At 38.6% G+C, this 21,691-nt stretch overlaps 1 protein-coding gene across 1 annotated transcript in view; it reads right to left on the bottom strand.

The window, feature by feature from the left end:
- Positions 1-14,049: 14,049 nt before the first annotated feature.
- Positions 14,050-21,691, bottom strand: part of GPC6 (glypican 6) — a 751,944-nt gene continuing 744,302 nt past the window's right edge. Inside the window, exons 9-10 of the mRNA XM_042034994.1 lie at positions 18,775-18,950; positions 14,050-18,340 (exon numbers count right to left, since the gene is read on the bottom strand). Of these exons, the coding sequence (XP_041890928.1) occupies positions 18,138-18,340; positions 18,775-18,950 (379 nt within the window). The 3' untranslated portion in view covers positions 14,050-18,137. The remainder of the gene's footprint in view (positions 18,341-18,774; positions 18,951-21,691) is intronic.

A 21,691-nucleotide genomic window follows, 5' to 3' on the forward strand; every position in this document is an offset into this window, starting at 1 on the left:
TCCCAAGGTGGCCGTACCTCCTCCCCAAGCCTGGAGACGGCAGCCTCGATGAGCTCTAGAAAGCCTGGTTCTCGTGCAGATGTGTACCCCTGCTCGGTGTGCCAAACCCCATGGATTTACAATTCAGCTCAGAGCTTTGAAAAATACCGCTTTGTGAAGTCAAAGCACAATCCTTCCTAAGGAAAGAAAAAGTTGGATTTTTTTAACAGAAGAAAAGCTGTTCTTTTTGTTTTCCTCCAACATTTTCCACATGTAATCTTAGGATAAGTTGATTTTGCAAAAGCCATGAGAGCATTTGTTTTAATATAGAATTTGTTGTTTTTAAATGAACCCCCCAACTAAAAATATTTGATCAGGGACATGACACATGTAGAGAAAGATTACGAGCTCAGTGCTCATTTACACTATGTCTATCTGCTGGTAAGAAAGAAGTATACCCTGGTGGCTGTGCTAGGACAGACAAACATAAAGATAAAAGGTATATTTCTACTTAAAATTGAAAAGGGAGGGAAAAAGTGTTACACTTTGTTTCAGTCTTGTCTATATCTAAATTTTTTAACTTGGTCTGGGGATTGTTAGTTGTGTTTTTGTGTTTTTTGTGTTGTTCAGACAGATGAATTTGTGTCAGCTCATCACAACAGCCTGTCTTGTGCTCATTTTTGCTTTAGTTGCTGTCAGTCTCTCAATATTGGTATGGTTTTTATCTGGAAAACACATCTCTAGTAGCACTTCACAAAATTGCTCTCTCTTGTTTTCTCTAATATTCCATGATTTATTTCATTTGGAAGCAAGGTAGGGGCAGGTTTTACAGAGCAAAGTGAATGGGAATGGGAATTTATTGAGCAACAAAACGACTACTTGGAATATTGCCTTTGCCTGAAAAGTGTCAGTAAATTCAATTTGCAGCCATGGAATGTCAGACTTTTTCCTTCCACATTTCATGGGATGTGTAGTGGAGCTGCTTGCCCTAGAACAGAATCCCTTAGTTTTCAGTTGTGCCTGTGGCATGGTTAAAAATCTTTGAAATTGTTTCAGGGAGGAGTCCCTCAAATATTTCAGCATTTCAGGGCACTGTAACTGAATTGGGAAACAGAGTTTCCCAAGTTTCACAACAGCTGGGGAAAGAAAAAAATCCAGTCTGAATTTCTAGCATGTTTGTATTGCAGCGCAGGATTGTTCCAGTTCTGTTTTCTGCTGGGATTGTCCCAGAGATTTCATTTCTTTTTGTTTCTCTAGAGACTTCTCCAGTCTCCCTCCTCTCTTCAACATTGGTTGCTTTGTCCTTTTGGCTCTTTCTGCCTTGCTTGTCAAAATTATCTATTTCACCCTCCTCTAACTTATCTGTTAATATTCATTCCAGTGGGAGAAGGTAGAATGATGCTTAAACCTAGGCTGTATTTTAAAGAAGCATCATAAATTAAGTAGCACAATAGTTGTCCCACATACTAACCATTTGTACTTTATATACTCTGCTGTTTTAAGTATAGTCAGGGTTACAGCTGAAACATGGAAATTTTTAACATCTAATAAAGAGTGTGTGAAGAGTTTCTGTATTTAAAATTTTATTGATTGTTTTGAATGAATTAATAACTCTATCAAAACTGAATAAAGGCATAATCGAAGAAAATAATTAACCAGAAAAAAGAGAAATTTCGTCACAAAAATTAAAATCAGGAGCCAGACTAGGCATCTATATCTGTTTCTTTTTAAGGGTATTTTTACTGATACTCAGCTCAAATATTTCCTCTTAATTCCATTATTCTGTAGCTACTGGACTTACTTAATTTTACTCTTTTCTTTCTCTCATGCTCATTATCTCATAAAATAATTTATTTGAAGTAATTATAAGTATCAAAGATGCCTTGTTGCAGTAGGCTGGTGTCTTCTCCAAGCCCATCCTATCCTTTATGCTCCCTCATTGCCCTGTCCCCAGAGCTCCTGGCTGCAAGGGCAGCCCAGCCCTGTGCTCCCTCCTGTGTGTTGGGCTTGGACAGGTGAAGCTGGTGGCAGAAGTGAGCATCATCTCTCACACGGAGCTGCTCAAAAATGGGCCATCGTCTCTCTCTTTATAAGACAACATCATTCCTCATGTAGATCCAAATCCCAGGGGAGGTTTTTTTGCATTTACATCATACTGCAAGTACTTGACACCTGCACATTCTTTATATTAACTGGGAATTTGTATTTGATGGCTCTCTGGAATGCCTGAGCTTAGCAATGCATCAGAAAACATTTTCTTAGGCCACGGTTTTCCCTGGATTAACGTCAACAGTCGATTGGATTTATTAATGTTTGCCATCGATACTACCTGAACATTCAGGTAAATGGATATGCACTTCACAGATGCAAATGTAATATTAGGTTCAATAGTGTATTAAGCCAAGAGAGTGCTAATAAATTCAGCAAAGCCTCAGAATTTAATATATCAATATCTTTTCAGTGCTAAGGCTGGTGTTCAAATACCATCTCTAAATTGTAAAAGAACCGACCAGAACCTTTACTTGCCATTCAAATAAAAGCATCTGTTGTTTTCAAACAGTTAGATGGTTGTATTTTCACTTTTTAAAATACTTTCTCACATTTCATTCTCCTTGAATTTTATTTGCATTCTAATGAGACAAAAGAATTGAAATAGGATTGCAATGTTTCATACAGTCAAGAAACAAATATCAGAAGTCTGACAGAGATAATTGTTGTGATAGTATCCCTAGACTAAAGGATTCAGTGGTGTTTGAACAGGCAGGTAAATTTTTGACACTTAATGGAATCAAATCCCTAGCAATTCACATTTTCTTTCTGTTCCCAGGATGATTTAAATCCAGCAGAATTTAAAGCAAGGCACTATTAATCAACAGAATCTTCTTGTAGGTGCACAGGAAAGGAATAATAATTAAAAGAAATTATTAGTTGTCAGATAGATTTTCCATGATTCACAGAAGACTCCATGCACTGCTTCAGGTAATATTTCTTCAAGGAAGTACCAGAATTTTAAATTGTTGATTTCACTAAATTCTTCTATGACAAGCGATTGTTTTTACCTCATCAGGAAACATGCACAGCAAGGTTTGCCATGTATGAATAAGATAAAGAATACTACGAAAGTATTAGAAGCTGGAAATCATTCTTCAGCCTTCTTCAGAGGCTGAACACTGTAGAATATTTTTTTCTCTCTTTGAAAACACAGTGTTTTGGTCTAGGACAGGGAACACAGCAGTCCACTCTAAAGAAAGGAGTACATTTAACAACCCTGCCCAAACAATTTTTTCACAAAAACACTTTGAAAATGAGCTGGCTTCTCTCAGCCCAGTGACAGACATGCCCAGAAGGTGTCAGGCTTCATCTGTCTTAGAGAGCTGGTGTGGGTACCCAGAGGCAGGTAATGTAGTGCCACTGGAGATGCTCAGTGTGCCATGCATTGGCTCCAGCCGCTATCCCAGGAAGCCATGGATTTCTTGCTGCTCTGCATGTTTGCCAGCTACACATAGACATCTTGAATGCAATGCAAGCTATGACCCAATGAGCCTCACAAAAGTGTCCAGTGCTCTTTGATACATCCTAGAAAATCCAAGGCAGTGGGACTAGAAGATGTAGACACAGGATAGACAACAGATCCAGTCGGCAGCTGAACCAAACCGTGCCATGCCCAGAATGGCAACAGTGCCTCTATTTAGACAACTTCTCAGGGTGAGATTTAGTTCATCCAAATCAAGGTTTGTACCAAGTTAAGGTGGGATTCAGCTCATCTAAATTTAGGAAATTGGTTCTCTTGCCTAAACTTAGGCCTTTAGTTTCATTTAAGGTTCTTGAGACCATCCCATCTGGACAACTAATTACCAGTCTGGAAGGATGCAGGGCCTCTGCAGGTCCTGTGTCATGTCTGCTGGCTTTGGGCAGATGCCTTGGCTAACTTAAACTGTTTCAAGTGATGCCAGACAGCAACATGTAGGCATCTGAACAAACCCCTTAAACTTGAAACCTAATCAATGGAAAAATTTTAAAGAGGCTGCATCGACAGTTTAAAAACCTAGCATGAAATCTTAGACTCCACTGAAGGAATTAGAAGAAGCCAAACTAAAAAGGAGAAAGAGACCCTTCTAATTTGCCAGATCCCACATTTCTTAAAGGCCAAGACTGATTTACATTTTAGGACTCCTGGATCATGGGCAGTCTTATGCAAAAAAAAAAAAAAAAAAAAAAAAAAGTGTTCAACAATTGCAATAAAATACTACCATTAAATTAGCTCCCTAATGAAACTCGACTTACAATTGTCTCTCTGAAAAAAAGTCTTGTCTTCTAAATATACCTGGTTTGGTGGCATTTTAAATGATTTATTTTAGCTGTCCCTTCTGAAAGATGTGATAAGATTAAACTGCCAAGTTTCTGTAGTCATAAAAAAGTATGTTCTCTGCAGATAAAAAAAAAATAGATTGATTTAGAACTAATAAATAAGTAAAAATAACAATCAAGTATAATTTTTAGAAGTATTTTATGTATCGACACAAAAAGACCTCACCTTTTGCAAAAGAATAAATAAATGACTCCTGCTTGAAATTTATCCTCAGATGTCATGACTTTGGACACTTCCACAATGTTTTTCTCTTCTCTGACAGATTCTAGGGGGATATGGTTGACATCTAAATATCGCTGAAAAAGAATGCTATAGAATGAAGTTCCTCATAAGTTATTTTAAAGATTCATTTTACCTCATGATTCTCCAGTAGCTGACAATCATGGGATTAACACTGCTGGTCTGCAGAGAGCACTTTTCATTCTGCAGACAAGAAACCACAAGACATGAGGCAGGTACTTCCTTCAGATATTTATTGTAGTCCATCAGAGAATATCAAATACCTGTTTTCAAACCACCAATATACACTGCCTTCCTGGTGTGAGTGAAGGGTGATGGGAATGAGAAGAACTGATGAACATGACTTAGATTTAACAAAACTTGGATAAAAATGAATTGGAAAATTTTAAGTCGGAACAGTTATAGTTTTATTCTTTATATGGGAAAGCAATCTAACAAAACCAATACCATAAAAATAACTAGAATGAGTAAGGCATGTCAAAGTCTTCACCGAGGTGTCAAGTAGATATATACATACAGTACAGAATATCAAGCAACAGTGTAAAAGATAGTCCCACACTTTACTTCTGCTGTAATTATGAACTAGTAAGTGTCACCAGTGTTATTTGAGAGATAGACATCGAGGATATGAACACAGATTTAAATGGTAAGTATCAAACTTGTCAGATGTGCTTCTCCTGGTACTGGAGCCAATGGCAAACTCTCACTAGCTTCACTGGGAGGAGGACCAGAGAGGCTGGGAAGGTGTCTCTGATCCTCCATTGCATAGTCCTCACACAGCATAAATTACATTGACCAGGTTGCTGGAACACTTCTAAACTTTGAATTTAAAGGAGTTATGTTGGGAAGTCTTAATCCATACACTTTGGGCATAGTTACCTCACCAAAAATAACTGCTTCTGATCACCTATCTCTAATACTTGGATGAATGTGCTGTGTGCAAACCACCTACTATGGCATCGTGCATGTACTTAAAGGTTTCTAAGCTGAAGATGGTAATGAATCATTCACATTGCTTGTCATGCCATGATGCCAGACTAAGAATACTCGTTACTGTCAGCAGAGAGAAGTCAGAGCAACATACAGTATATGCAGCTACAGCAGGTGGAAAGCATGTGTTTCCCTCTTACTGTTGATTGTATAGACACTTGAGATCTCATGGCACTGGGAAGCAGAGGGTTGGACTCTCTCATTGCTTTCTTGATGTCACATGTCACAGTAGTTGCTGCAACTGGATACCTATAGTAGATGGTCTGCAAATGACTTTGTGTGTTGCATCAATAAGACTTTCCTGACAAGCAATCTGATATTTTTTAGCTGAGCTATTGCTCTCTGTGCACAGAGAGTTAGTGAATTGTGGGTTCTATATTCTAATGCTTTGCCAATTACGGCAAGATTCAAATAAAGCTCAATATATCTTCTTGTTTAACTGAGAAAATCTATTTATTTCTTATTATAAAGACAACTGGGAAAACTGTGTTTTCTGACACTTTTAACACAATGTTTTTGTGGAGATTCATTGATAAGGAGTTTGCTGTGACTTTGAAAAGAATATAATTTAGATCTAACAATCAGAAGTGAACTCTCATGTAATGATCGGAATCTTATGTAATGGTGTCTTAACAAAAGAAAGCTCTGGCTAGTAGTCAGTGACAATCAATTAGACTTTCCAACAAGCCATTGCAAATTTAAAATATGCACATGAATAAACAGTAGAATAATGCTACGAGAGAAATAACTTGCCTTACACTGTCGCCAATGGAAATACATATTCATTAATACATGTATACTATGAAGCAGGGAAACTAACAAGGTGCAATCTGTCTGGAAAGCATTTTGTGGATAACGTTTGCAGGCAAAAGGCAGGGCAAATAAAATTAATCTTTAAGAATGCTATTTATTGTTTCAGTCTGTTACTGAATATTACAATCCTATTCTAGCTCTCAGATGTGTTGTAAGCACTAAAAAGGGATTTTTCAGTAGGCAGCAAAAGAAGTATTGATTTAGAAAATAAAATGTATGGCTTTGTCTAGTAACATAATATTGCACCAGGCAAAATTGCCTTGGCTGAGCAGCAAGGTCTTCTAACATCTATATTTCAGGAAGATGCAATACAAAAAATGAGTTTAATAGGAGGACATTCATTATCTGTAGTAATTTTAAGGTATATGAAAGAAGCAGGTGCAGCTCTACAAATATATATATATATATGTATGTAAATGACTGTTAATACAACCCTGCCAGCAAAATATCCCTGCAGTCAAACTTTTCTTACTAATGAACAGAAAAACAACGGTTTATGGTTTAACTGTTCTGTGATTTCCAAATATCATCTTTAACATCCTTGATGTGAAAAACTGAAAGAAACAAGCTCAAAAACCACAGAATTCATTATAAATCTTGAGGGAAGAAATGGTATTTACATTACTGATCATTGCTTTGTGAAAACCACATTAACTGTTGTGCACTGGACTTAGTAAAGACTCAGGGGGAAATGGAAAAGCAATGGGCCGAGCAGTACCGTCTGAGAGTGTCTGGAAAATGTCAAACACTTCCCTTCTTTTTATCCACAGGGAAATCTGAATGCATTTCTACTAATCAAAACTTCCTGGAGGAAAGTATGTGGAGAAGAAAGAAATGAAAAAGACCCAGTTGCTGCGGGGGTAATCTGTTGGGTATTGTGTCATGTCATTCTTGGGTGATGGACAGTGGCAGTATGATTATAAATCTGTAAATCAGTTAAGGGGGGGGGGGGGCGCAGATGACACCATTAGAAGTTAGAGCCACTTTCCATGCATTATGAATTTGCTTTTTAAAAAACCCCACCAACTAGGATGATGGTTTTGATCACCAGTATTTTACCCAGTTCATTTTTAAAGAGCATACTTCCATAAATGTAGAAAAGTAATCACTGAACAATTACTGTAGCCTGAAAGGAAGGAAGTAGGGGTTCTGAAAAGCTTGGTGAGCTTCTACAGTTTTTTTTTGTGTGTGTTTAAATAGAAACCAAGTAATAATGAAATTTGTATCAGTAAAGCCCCCAAAATACCATCTAGGTTGCTGTTTTTATCTGGAGAGTTGTGGGTTTTTTATGTGTTCCTTACTAGTAGCAGCAGATGTTGCCAAATTAAGTTCTGCAGGCTCACCCTTTTCCAGTTATTTCAGAAAATTTCAACAACACTTAAAGATACACAAGGTATAAACATATTTAAAGCACAAGTCCCTGCCTGGGACTCTTCTCATTAGGTCTGTGTCAAGTATTGTGGTAAACGGAGCCTTTGCAATACTCTCTTATAGCATATGTGCTTGAAATTTACTGGTCTGTGACTGTATTTGTCGAGATACATATATGTGTGTATATGCATAAATAAATGTGCATGCCGGGAGAGAGATGCATCCTCACATGCACTATGGGGATATGCCATTCTCAGAAATGCAAAAGGAAAACAAAGAGGAAGAGCAGGACACCTAGAATACTGGACTGAAATGGGTTCTTTACAGCTAGGGCTTTTGGTTTCTGCCACATTTCAAGTACCAACCCCCCAAGAAGTATTTTGGGGAACGAAAAATAATATCATCATTATGGAGTCTCAAGAGATGGAGGGGGATACAGATGAAGCTATGCTTAATTATTTTTGAGCTTTTAACAAGTTATTTCTATCATACCACTCAGCTATTTTTCAAGAGGTGTGTTAGTGGTTTGTCAGCATTAACCTGTAGGTATTAACCTTGCTTTCTCTACTGACCTCTTAGATGTGTACTTTCCTTTCACTGATGCAGTAAGGGCTGAGACTGACAAACAACTAAGTGCATTAATGATTACACCCAAAGGGTATCTTTATTGCAGTTCCTCACTCTTTGAGGCACTGCATTAATTTGCTTTCTGTCCTTTGGCCATGTGCGTCATAATCCCTGCTAACTGTCTGGGCTGGCTTTAGCCCTGTGCACTGCTTTTACCAGCCTTGGAAAGACACCTGGGATTTCAGAAAAGACCTGTTTGAGCTCCACCCCTTGTGCATATGTGCACTGAAGGCAATCCCCTTTCCTGTTTGAAGCTAGGATATTTGACTGGTTCCAATGTCTATATAGGTAAGAATACAAACGTAACAGCATCAGGCAGCATTCAGAACAATGAATGCATGTTGGTTGTACGTCTGGTTTGGCCCAAAACCAAAGTCATTGTACTAGGGTTTCTCCAGGTGGAATTCCTTTCCAGGCTCCTCACTCCAGCCCTGGCGTGAAGAAGAGGCACCATTGGGCCAACAAAAAGAAGCACAGGAGAGAGTCTGGGTGAAGTTTGGACACCTTGTCTCACTAGTGGCATCTACCTCCAGGCACTTAAGTGAGATTTCTACATGACAAACCTTGTCATCCCAGGCAGCATGTGCTGGGAAGGGAGGTAAGCCCCTTCCCAGGTATGGAGGTGCCCATCTCTTCTGACTATCTGTAGAGATCTACAAAGACAATGTGCTCCCTGAAGTGCTTGGTGGGATGATCCGAGGCCCTAAGTCACAGCTGATTTTCATGAAGACAGATGGCATGAGAGGAAGAAGAGTCAGTTGTAAAGGACTAAGAGAATGCAGGTATTGCCCATTGGGAAGGTCTTGGTGCCCTTGGCACAGTCACCTCTTCTTGCTTCCAAGCTCTCAGTCTACAAGTTGACTGAAAGTGCATTCACAGCTAAAAAAGCAGAGCTTTCATTGTCTCTCTGTTACAGTTAGTGATCATAAGGCTGTATATGATTGCAGTGGAAAGAAAAGTCTAGTGTTGCATCCGAAGTATTTACTATAAAAGGCTATATACAGAAATAAATTCGATTGCATTAGCCCTACATAGAGTGATTTAAGGCATTTTGCACAAAAAATATCAGGTTCTGTGAAACCTATTTCACAAATGTATCAAAACGATTGTATATATTTTTCTATTTCTGTCTATTTCTGTGGTACAATATTTCTCTGAAGTTACAAAGCCATAAAGAATCTTTCCCTTAAAAGTTCAAACTCTGCCTTGATATACTGCTATATATATACACACACACTGCCATATGCTGCTAAATATTCTATCTTTGTAAGTAGTGCTTGGAGATGGGAGAACTTGGGATTTTTCTCTACCTTTCATTTGATTGGAATCTCCCAAATTTGAAACTACCATTTAGTTTCAGGTATGAGCTATAAACTGGTTTTGTGTTTTTGTCGTGCCAGATTAAGCCGAAATGTTAGAACCAGATCAGTAGAAAAGCAGGTTTAATGTTTAATAATATTTTTTCAACCCAACCCCATTTCTGTCTAAAACTAATTTTTTTCTAAACTTGATTTGCATTCAAATATCATCCCTATAAATTCACATTTAACTATGTTAAATACTAATCTAGAAATACAGTGTAAAAACCAGAGCTAACAATTTGCATGCTTTCAAGCAATGTTCATATGTCTGGAGTCATAAAAGTTTAACAAACATGTATAAATATCAATTGATACTCAGATCAAGAAATCTGACCTACTTAAACAACACCCTTCCTTTGAATTTGATAAATGTAACAAAATTGCTAGTGGAAATTAAATGATGTTGCTTATAAAAAAAAAAGTAACCTGGGGGGAGTCTGTCTATAAATGTCCATCAATTGATTTAGTTTGACATCCCTGAACATCTGAGTGTGAATTCCTCATTTGTAGATTTGTGTTCAGATTAGGCAGAAGTTGAAAAGAAGGTTCAGAATATTTTAGAGATGAAAATGCTTCCTTCTTCCCCCTCAAGTACATGCACATATTCACAAATTATTTACAAAATATTCTTGGAGCCTCAAACTCAACTAATAGCATGAAGCTGAAATCTGAAGTCCTCTGACTACTCTTTGCGCAAATTTTTGAGATTGATCATCACTCTGTAGCTCTTAACAAAACCCCTAAGATCGACCAACTGCTTAAAAACCTTCTCTGTGATCTAAAGACGGAAACAGTTAATCTGTAGTTCCATTACATGCGTACAATGTAATACACACGTAGACAACGTGTAAAGTAAACGAAATGAAGCCCACAACGTTTAAATAAAATAAAGTGAAATTAAAAAATACCCAACAGCAGACCTCAAAATAATCAATTACAGAAGCAATATGAATTGTTTCCACAAGTTGTTGCCCATTCAGCTAATCTTGCTATAGAAAATCCACAAGTTCTTTACCGTTGGCCTTGCTGGCTCATCAGCATAGCAGACAATAACAAAACAGAATTTACAGGCTATAGTTATAAGAAAGAAGTAGAACTTTGCCACAACTGAATGGATAACCCAAGACATAGTCTATAAGATCTAATTACAGATTCAAAAAACAGTCAGCAGGATTTATGTCAGATAAACAAGAGCATACACCCAGACAAGCATGTCTAGAATAGAGAATGAAAGCTAGAGGTGGGGTTTGATAAAGCCCAATAGAAACCTCCCAAATAAGTGAACCAAGTCTCCCTTTTGATACATCCTCTGTCTGAAAATAGAAGCTTTAGTTTCTACCAAAGGCATAGAAATCTGGTGAAGGGAGATAGAAAATGAGCTAAAAATGACTGAAAAGACAGTTCAGCCTGGAGAAGAAAATTGTCATAGCGACACTGGTGACTCAAAGACAGATAGGACATGTGGCACACAGGAAGCATTAGTTAGAATTATTTATCATCAGGAAACACAGATATGGTAAAAAAAGATTTTTTTTTTCAATGTACTAGCTTTGATGAAATACTTATTTTGAAAGATTTTCAAGCCCAGGGTGATAGCTTGAGGTGAGGAGTGAGAAGAGGAGGGATGAGAAGGAGCACTGTCCACCTGTAACCTGGTGTTTGGGGTATTTAGTGGAACATGGGAGACCTCTAAGAAACTTAGAGGGTTAATGGAGTTTGGGCTTTCTCCAAAGCCTCCTGTGAGTGTCATTTTCAGGCTGGAGAAGAAAACTCACTAGATAGATAGTGAAATTGAGTAGTTTTAATGAGACATATGAACAACTTTTGTGCCTAAATAACACTTTAAAAACAAAAAATGGACTATTGACACACAGAAATCTGTTTTAGGTAGTAAGCTCTTCCTCAGACTCTGAAAGATACAGAATTAGACAGTCTACCAGGAAAATGAGGAGAGAGAGAAACTTTGCAGCAGACTACCAAAGCACTGCTGAATTGTGAAGCTGTTAATAGTTGTGCCTTTGCTACGCCCATGAATAGATGGTTATAATCAGACTACACTGAAAATTCACAGGCAGTAGGTTGAAAAGAAGAGCTGGACAGATGTGAGGAGCACCAGCTGTCCCTCACCTGATTTTATTGGTAATCCCCCACAGTCATATATATCTGCTGGGTCTCACTGTGAAGTCACTCTGCCCTGACTCATTCCTCAGCTGTCTTTCTATCCATCTTGGAAAAACAAACTCCATTGTTGGTAGAGACAACTTCCTTACCCAGGAGGCTCCTTGCTTCAGACAATCTGTGTGGGGGCTCAGGAGAGCCCTGTAGAGCTACAAAAGAGCTCCAGGAGATGAGAGAAGGAGAGCTGTCTAAATCGCTAGCTTCCCACTTTGGAGAAATCAAATTTCTTTCTAACTTCCCCAGTGCTTGGAACTGAAAGCCACATATTCTGTATTATTTTCATAGAAGAAAATCATACTGATTTATGTTTTAGTGGGAGTAGATTTGTCTTCCCTGGAAATCTGGCTTTAAAACTTCTTCAGAAATGCTGACAGATGGACCTCCACTATACCTAAGATAAATAGTCGACATTCTGTACATCTTTTTTGCTAATGATAAATGGACACACTCTTTCCTTATTCCCTCTCAAGAAAAAGACAACTCCTCTTAGTAATGCAGCTGTTCTGAGTTTAATAAACAAACTACACACCAGATGCTTCCAACTGCTGTAAGTATTAAGCCTCACAGATTTCCTAGTGCCAGAATAAAGGAGGAAAAGGAAGAAGGTTTTTTTTTCATCAATGTGAAACAAAAGCATTTCATGTGTGTTACACTGTTAATTATCAGGTGAAATAAGAGCTGACTGAAATACTGACCCATTTTCTTGAAATGATTTGATTTAACCATGTAGACTTTAAGCTATGGACAAACACATATGCCTTTCTTGAGCTCCTGGACAGTCCAGAGACCTCGGCTGTGGGGAAGCCACGCAGAAAGACTGCAACTGCTTTGGAGTAAAGGTTGAAAACTTGCAGGTGACAATGCTAACGTCACTTCTTTTATGGACAGTGTTGTTGTTTTATTAAGAGTCAGAAACAAATCACATATGAACAGCTTCCAGAAAAAAAGGGAATTACTTTTTTCTATTTGATTATAGTCATAACCCTTGCTAACGACAAAGCTCTCATTTGTTTTGTCATGGCACCAGGATTTCACACAGGTGCAATGCACAAATCTGTTTACGACCTCATACAATGCACAATCAGAATCATAAACTATATACTCAGTTTAGTAGAAAAAGTAAATAGGTACTGTAAGCGAACACTTCATGTTACGTTGGCAAATTACTCTCAAGTGATTGGTTGGTTGTATTGATCAGCAGATTTGAATAGGATGGACTGCTAGAAAACATTCTGACTAAATTATTTTGAGGCCATCACTCCTGTCTGATGCAAGAACTTCATGTTAAAAATCAAAGTGCTTCATTCTCCATTATGTCTCCTATTCTGTTTAACAGATGAGAAAATTGTTAATATCATAACATTTATCTTTCACATATGCTGTTACCATGGTACTGTGGTCTGTATCATTATTTTATTAAAAAAGGGTCATAATTACACATGTTAATATGATCCTCACAGTCCAAGAAGTTGTAATGAAAACATTGCCATGTTTAATGCATCACCTGCCCTATTTTTCTTGAAACTAGGCATTACTGAGTCTATTATGTTTTGACAACATAATCTCAGTACTGACACTAAGACTTAGCCTTTGACTGCTGAATTTCCCTTTAAAATTACAGCTTTTTTCAATTTTATGTAACATTCCACTGTTGTTAACTCTATCCATTCTCCTCTAGCAGGTTTGAACATTTGTGGGTTAATATATTAAACATAGTTTTGTGGTCTTTGAAATGTGGGTTTCTTGTTAATATCCATAATGCAATCTATAGAAACCTGCATAACAATTCTAGAATTTTCTGTATTCAGTTTTAATGGGTTATCTTTGGAAGCAAATTAAAAACAAAAAACACAACTTGCATCAGTGCTGTAATTTATTTTTTATGTTGAAGTAATAAAAGTTTCAGTGAATATGTATAGTTACATTTGATAATGATTCAGAGTCAGTTAGTAAACTGAAGGCAACTGCTGCCTGCTGAGACACTGCACATAGAGTCCACCTCCCAAGAACAGCTCCAGCTCATAGAATCACAGAATCACAGAATGGGTCAGGCTGGAAGGAACCACAGTGGGTCATGTGGTCCAACCTCCCTTCACAAGCAGGGTCATCCTACAGCACATGGCACAGGATTGTGTCCGGACGGTTCTTGAATATCTCCAGTGAGGGAGACTCCACAACCTCTCTGAGCAATCTGTGCCAGTGCTCAGTCACATGCACAGTAAAGCCATTTTGCATGGAAGCAGCTCAAACTGGTTCACAAATCTGTGGGAATCATCCTTCCTAAAAATCCCACAGAACTGGGATGATTTGTGCATCTGAGACTCAGATTTTGGGAGCTTTCCACGGACAGAGGTCTGTGATGCCTCTTAGGAAACTGGGATAGATCAACCCTTACCAGAACACTGAGGCACAGGTTCCTTTCATCTTCCTCTTTTGCAGGAAATCTCTATCCTCTTTTTCAATTTTTTCCTGATTGTCTGTTTTTGAAATGTCTAAGTTTGGCCAGAGTCCAGGTAGTCTGCACGGCATTTATAGTACTGTGTACTTAGTCACCAGTAGAAAAATCTGCAGTACAGTGAACATGAAAAATTTGGGGATGATGCAAAAGCAATTCAGTTAATATTGAAAGAATAAACCTCATAGGGGTCTACAGCAATGGTTATGTAATTAATAGCATCTAATTTTTTATTAGTCTCCACTTTAAAAGAACATTACTTGTTAAGAACTTCTAGACTGCGCAGCAGAAAGGGTTTACACAATCAGAGGACTTTTCCTTAGGACTTAGTGCCTTTTTCTTGAACAGGTAATTGTCTTCTTTATAATTTCTTTAATTTATCAGCTGCTAACAGAAGAGAAATATTTAAATTGTGGCACACCAAAAAATTACCTTAGAAGAAGAGCTATTGGATGCAAGAATGTGCAAATAGAATCAATGAAAATTATGTAGATTCTCACATTTATGAATATGAATGCTTTTTCTTTTCTCTCCTTCATTCCCAATTTCATTTTCTCTGTAGATTTAATAGCTCTCTTAATCTCAGAAAAATGCAATGTATGAAGAGTGCATTCAACCTTTAGGGACTATTGAAGAAATGTATGCACAGTACTTCATACAAAGGCATCTCTGTCTCCTGGCAAAATATCATCATGCATAGTAGGAAAATAAGAGGAGAAATAATAATGTGGAAGACATAAATTTCTGGCAGAACTCCCTCAAGGATTACATTTTGGCAAGGAGTAGGCTGGTTGTTTGAGCAGCTGTTTATAAGATCCAATCCAAGAACAGCAGGGCAAGCTCCTCCAGTGAGGAGCACCTTCAGTGAAGACCTAGTTCTTAGGGAACCATCTTACTCCTTGTCCAAAAGTCCATGGAGGTCTGCAAATAGATGAGAGCACCCTGGGCACACATCTTGGCTGCACCAGCTGAAAACAGTCATCAGATCACCTACATGTGGGCCGAGGCTAACACAAAAACCTGATGAGCCCATCAGCTCTTTGACTAGCAGTGTGGAGCAAGTACAACAGAGGACTTGCATCAGAGGGCTTGGCCATTGGTGCCTGTCAATAAGCTTTTAGATCCAGACTAGTTGGATGGAAATAGAATCAGTTACCACCGAATAAACACAAAACCAGAGAAACCAAAATCAAACTTAACTTCTCCTGAAACAAAGTTGCTGAAGACGTAGAGAGGATGTGGAGATGGGTAAAAAGAGATGGATCAGGGGAGATTTTTAAAGGGTTCTCCTTGTAGAAAGCTGCATGTGCAAGTTCAGGAAAAAAAATTAAAAACAAAGACCTTCTGCTTGGTACCTGCTGTACCAGGGCAAAAGAAGTCTATGAGAATTGGCTTAAACTTCCTGGAGACCGTAAATGCTGAATCACAAGACTTGCTCCGTGGGGAACATTTGGAGAAGTGGGAAGCATTGCCATGTAAGACCCCTGTGATCTGTACGCTTAGACAGTGACACACTAATCTGGGCCCAGAAGAATAGACCAGCTGTCAGGGCCAGGCTGGATAGGGCCCTGAGCAACCTCATCTAGTGAATGGCATCCCTGCCCGTGGCATGGGGCTTGGAAATAGATGATCATTAAGGTTGCTTCCAACCCAGACTGTTTCACGATTCTAGAATTCTATGATGTTATCTTTCATTGTATTTCAAAGTAAACGAATGGGGGAAACAAAGGAATGGAATACAAGTGGCTCAAGACTTACGCTTTCTGTTATTAGACATACTATATAAATAGATTGTAAATACTTTTTGGTAAAAGTGCTTAAGTATACTTTATTCTAACGTGCTGTGTGTTTTCTATTTTAATTTCATGCCTAAATCAATAGCTAATTATAATTTGACAAGAAAAAGCAATTGCAATGGATACGATCTACCTGCTCTGCTGTTAAATTGTACTGTGGTTGGCTGGCTTTACAGTGATACCACAATTTGTGTATATGATTTCCAGAGTCAACATAAGAATCAGGAAATAAATTTCTGACAAATCATTTCAACACCACACAGAATTGCCCCAAAAATCCTTTGTCTGCGGTTGATAGAAGAAGGAAGATTTTGATGTCTAACTGTTGACACACATTTGTCCAGGATTTACACAGCATCCATCTTGGGTTTATGACCAGATGCAAATTAGGGAAACTCTATCCCAGACCATAACCATTTAGACAATGATTATTAAAGCAATGTATTCTTGAAGAATCTGAGAATACAATTACCATCGCAATTAACATCCATGTCCTTCTAGGCCTATCATACAAGCTCACATGCCCCTCCCCCCAACCTCCACCAAATACACACATATGAGAGAGGTTTTCTCCACCAACCTGCAAACTTGTTAAGAAATGGACAACTGGATATGTAAAAAATTCTGTTCGTTGATTTTCATGCTCACCAGTCATTAAAGGGTTACTTTTCAGAGCAAAAAAGAGTTGGTTGACCAAACGTTTTTTTTTTCTTATAAAGAAGTGTCAACCCTGAGCTTGTAATTAAGAAGTTAAAATCTGTGATTTATATATATTTATATATATAAAAATAGATGATCATACTAAGACTAAAAAAGTGAAAGAAATCTCCATGTCAGTACTATATATTTGTTTGATCTGAAATTTTGTAGAAGAAATCCTTGTGACACTGAAATTAACTGATAAGAAAGATGTAGTTAGGTGTGAAACACACTATTGATCCGGTTGCTGTCAGTCTATTAGAGAACTGCTGTCTTGGTAGGGTAATGGACATAGTAGCAGAAAGTTCTAATCGATGTCAGAACAGTAACAAAAGGAAAAAGATTACATCACAAGAGATTATTTTCTGTCTGAACCCGTGAGGGGTCAAGAGCATTGTTTAACATTACCATCATGGCTGGTAAGCTCACGGTGGTGAGCTAAGTGGAAAATGGTGACAATTGTATAACGTGGATAAATCCTAAAAGAAACTAGGTGAAACGGTGCTACTACTCATATTTTTACTGGGCATTAAGATTTAAGTCCTAAGCAACTGTAACATGACATTCTGAAGCTAGTGGAGCTACTACCATACTAAAAGATAAACTTATTTTTCAGCTTCTCTACCTTCATACCAATCTGATGTGGTTGGCAGATGGAGTGCAAGACATCCACTGCTGAGACATACACTTTTAGTGTTGGAGAGAAAAAATCCAGCCTTCCTCCCTATAACAGTGATCATTCTGATGACCTGAATCATCCTACAGAAGTTCCTAAAGGGAACCTGGCTGTCAGTGAAAAACGGTTGCATTTTTTGTGTTCCTTTCTTGTCTTTTTTTGTGTTTTGTTGATAGTCTGTTGAAATGCAGCAGCCTTGAGTCAGGCTTGATTCAGAAAGAAAACTTTCTTGGTTTCTTCCCCCCCTCTTTTTTCCTCACTGGGGAAAAACACATACTGTAAGATCCTTTTTCCCTTTTGCAGCATAAAAGGAAATGAAGCTCAGAAAGTCTCCTGTAATAAAGGATTGAGAAAGAATTCTCTCAAGAGTGGATATCATCTTCAGAGATATCTGAAAAAAGCAGGAAGCAGTTCAGTCTGGCACCTGGTACTCTTTGGGAAAACGAAAATGGGAAGCAGGTTGCAGTACTGCTGTCTTGTAGAAAACTGCGTTTGTGGCATGGTCCATTGTCCAAGAGTATAAGAAAAGAAGAAAGTTGGCTGTTTCTGTAGCTAAACACAGTTTGTCCGCCTAGATCCAGGATTATCTCCACTGTCTCTGCAGTACGAGACTGAGGAAGACGACGAGCAACGTCTGCAGTGACCAGCCAGGCTGTGTGGCTGAAGCCTCCACCTCCCTCCTGTCCGAGTCGACAGGCGGTGCTTCGGTGGTGACGAAATCAAACTCGGTGGGACAGATGTCGTCAGTGCAGCCGCTTCCGCTGCCCGAGCCGCTGGTTTCGTCACCTGGCACAAAGGAGTGAGGGAAACAATGTGAGTGCTATAGGTTACAGCTTTCATCCCTTTTCTCCCTTCCACGTGGCACCCCAGTGGGGATGAACACATTGGGAATGAGGAAGTGGTGGTCATGCTAAATTTCATTCAGTAAAGCTTCCAAATGAAAGCCACTGTAACTTAATTAGATGATTAAATGCTCTTCTGAAAAAGGATCAGGCTGCTGGCATTATGGAAAGCCCTCAGTGTTTTGATGCATTAAACATGAAGATAAGGAAGAGAACCAAAAGAAACAATTATATAACTGGAATTTTATGGAACAGAAAAAGACTTTTTATGTTGTCAGCAGTGCAGAGCACAAAGACTACAGAAAGTCATTGCAACAGAGCCAATTCATAAATGTTTCCAAAATTAGAGTTATGTAATGACAGTTAATGGTTTCTTACTTGTATCCTGGAAGTTGACATCATTCCCATTATATGCGTTCTTCAGTTTGTTAGTCATGACACGTAAGGCCATGATTTGTTGTCGAATGAAGGTGTCTGGCCTTGTGATGTCCACATCTACTTCTGGATTGTTGATCTGGTTGGTCAAGCCATCGTTCATAATCTCAGGCAAGTATCTATATAGCAGAATGAAAGATTAGTTTGAGATGCAGTAATTTCAGAAATAAAACACTGTACAGTAAATGATGTGCTAAAAAATTCAATGTGTAGTTCTTAAACAGATCCATTAAAACTGTTTAAAAAATATAGTTTTTAATTTTACTGACTCCAAAGGACCTGTTTAGTAGCTGAGCTGCATGGGGAGCAGAAAGGATTTAAGTTTCTCATCCTCCTAACTTTCCATATACGCCCCAGCAAGAGCAATGACTGTGTGAACTATGAAAAAGGTTCGCAAGCCAGCAGTAAGTCACCGCATATTCATATCCTCTGCTGACATGAATGGTTGCACACTAAATTAAGCATCTAACCGTGCATTCTGCTGTTTTCATTTCTTTCTGCTTAAAAGATATGAAGTCCTTTGTTGTATATAGTATATTTGTTCTGAGACAGTTTAGAAGCCTATCTCGAGGCGTTATGGCTTTCCTAGTTTAAAAGAGCACTTAATTTTCTTCTCCAATTCTTCCTTGCATCTCTTTTTCAGACCACCATGAACAACATCTCCAGCTTATATGACATCCAGGCCTATAAAAAGCATTATAATTTTACCAAACTCCTGTATTCTCTTTGATTTGGTCCTTATTCCTTTAAACCAGGCTATGCTTGCATGTCTTGTGTACTTTGTGCATAACATTTAAGGTATGACATTTCCCATCCCTCCACAAATCTGAATCTTTTATTCAGGCTCTTACCTTATAATTTCTTGATTACTGCAGCATTCCTTTCTCTGACCTTGAGTAATGCAGTCTTAGGCTGCTCACAGGCAGCAAGTGTGCTTTTGCACATCTTTCCCCCACAAAAAAGCAGCCCATGCCTCCAATCATGCTACAGTAAAAATCTCCATTACCTTTTGTTAAAGATGCACACTTTGTTCCCTGCTGCTCTTTGTCCTCAGGAAGCTCACCTTATAGGCATTTGCAAAGCTACATTTTTCTGTGCTTCAAATCTCTGTTAAAAATTATCTGTGCATTTTACAGCTGCCAGGCTGAAAATGGGTCGACATCATTTCTCTGTGCTGGCATGGTATCCTGAGAAAATAGTGCATCACAGCTTCCCTGTTCTCTCTTGTCTGTCTTTACCTACTGTCTTTGTCTCATATTTAGGCTGCAAGGGATATGGGGCAGATCTACCCTTTGTTTACCTTCTTTATAAGGATATGATCTATTTTGTAATTAGTTTGCATACCAGGCTGTCCTACTGATGTTTGTGGGACTCCTCATGTGCATATGTGCTCAGACAATAAGTAATGACAGCACAGTCTAGCCTACTAATGATAAGCTTTCATGATGCCTGGTACCAAATATAGTTTGAGAGTACTTCACGTCACTCTCACTTGTGTGTGCCCAATTTTCTATCACCACTGAAGTCTGGCATTGATGACAGCATTGTTCATAGTGGTCTGGAAAAAGAAATATATCTAAAAATAAATGTGAAAGTAAGGGAGAAGAAAGGGCTTTCTCTGTTGAAGCCATGGTGAAGGGAAAATAAGCTCTGCATTCCTTCTGGAGGTTCACAAGAGAACAGATGCTTTGGTGCGCCAGGGAAGGGCTTAGTCTCAGCGTAATGGGTCCTCACTTTGCAAGATGAGATTCATTTGCCAGCAGTGGCTTTTGAAGACTTACATGAGAATAATCCTGGGGGCGTGTGAACATCTAAGAACCAACCATGGTTGCCAAAATACCCAGCCTCAAGCTGCATGTCCTGTTGTTTCGCTAGTACCATGATGAGAAATAACATTGCTGTGGGGATCCCATCCAGAATCCTGCGGTCAGATTTACTATGGTGAGAACACAGAGCTACCTCCCCCAGTATAGCAGACCACGGTGTTATGAATCACTAGAGACAGAACAGGAAATAATTCTGCAGAGCTGCCTAGAGGCAGTAGGATGGAGACCTTGGCAGGCAGAGATGCTCTGGACTGCAAAGGAACAGCATCTCCATCTGTCACACGTCTCTACAAATGAAAGGGCTGCTGTAGATAAATTACTCAGCCTAGTAGTAAATCAGCTATTTCAAGGTACAGTTGATTAAAAAAAGAAGGAGTGTAAGAATTGAACTACTGGCTCAGAGAGGATGACTGTCTTGCCCAGTATCCTGTCCATGACAATGGCCATAGCTGTTAGCAGCTAGAAGTGACCTGAAATTGCTAAACATTCATGTGGATTGCTTTCCTTTTTTATGAAGGATTAGCTGCTCTTTATTGCAAGCTGTCCATGAGAAGCTCTGAATGGCAGCTCACAGGCTTTCTTTGACTGATTTCTCTTTGATTTAATTTTGTCTTGTCATCAATAATAAAAGAAGAATGTACTGACTTAAAGCAATTAGAGAGTGCTCTGGCGTGCATTTCATGAAGGCTCATATTTTGCACTGTGACTAGTGTGCATATGCTGTCCTTCTCAGGATCATCTAACTTTAAATGGGCCAGCCCATTCAGTTACAGAAAGTGATTTTGTCACACTATCACACACCCTGCTCTATTTGCCCAGGATCTGGTGATCCCCAAAGCATTCCTGGCATGTGTACCTCACTTAGGTGTGTAAGGGACACATACTTTATGTAGGTCACAAGAAATCCATGGCCTTACTACTGCCTAACAGTTAGTCAGATACTTAAATTCTCTTGGCATTTAGGACATAAGAGCAAAAGAATTAGAAAGGCTGAAAATTCATCTTTAGGTTTACACACATACCAAATCTTGTAT

Source organism: Corvus kubaryi, unplaced genomic scaffold, assembly GCF_017639235.1.
Source record: "Corvus kubaryi isolate FWS band 111438036 unplaced genomic scaffold, C.kubaryi_AGA036_p1.0 133, whole genome shotgun sequence".
In the NCBI taxonomy this organism is placed as follows: Eukaryota; Metazoa; Chordata; class Aves; order Passeriformes; family Corvidae; genus Corvus; species Corvus kubaryi.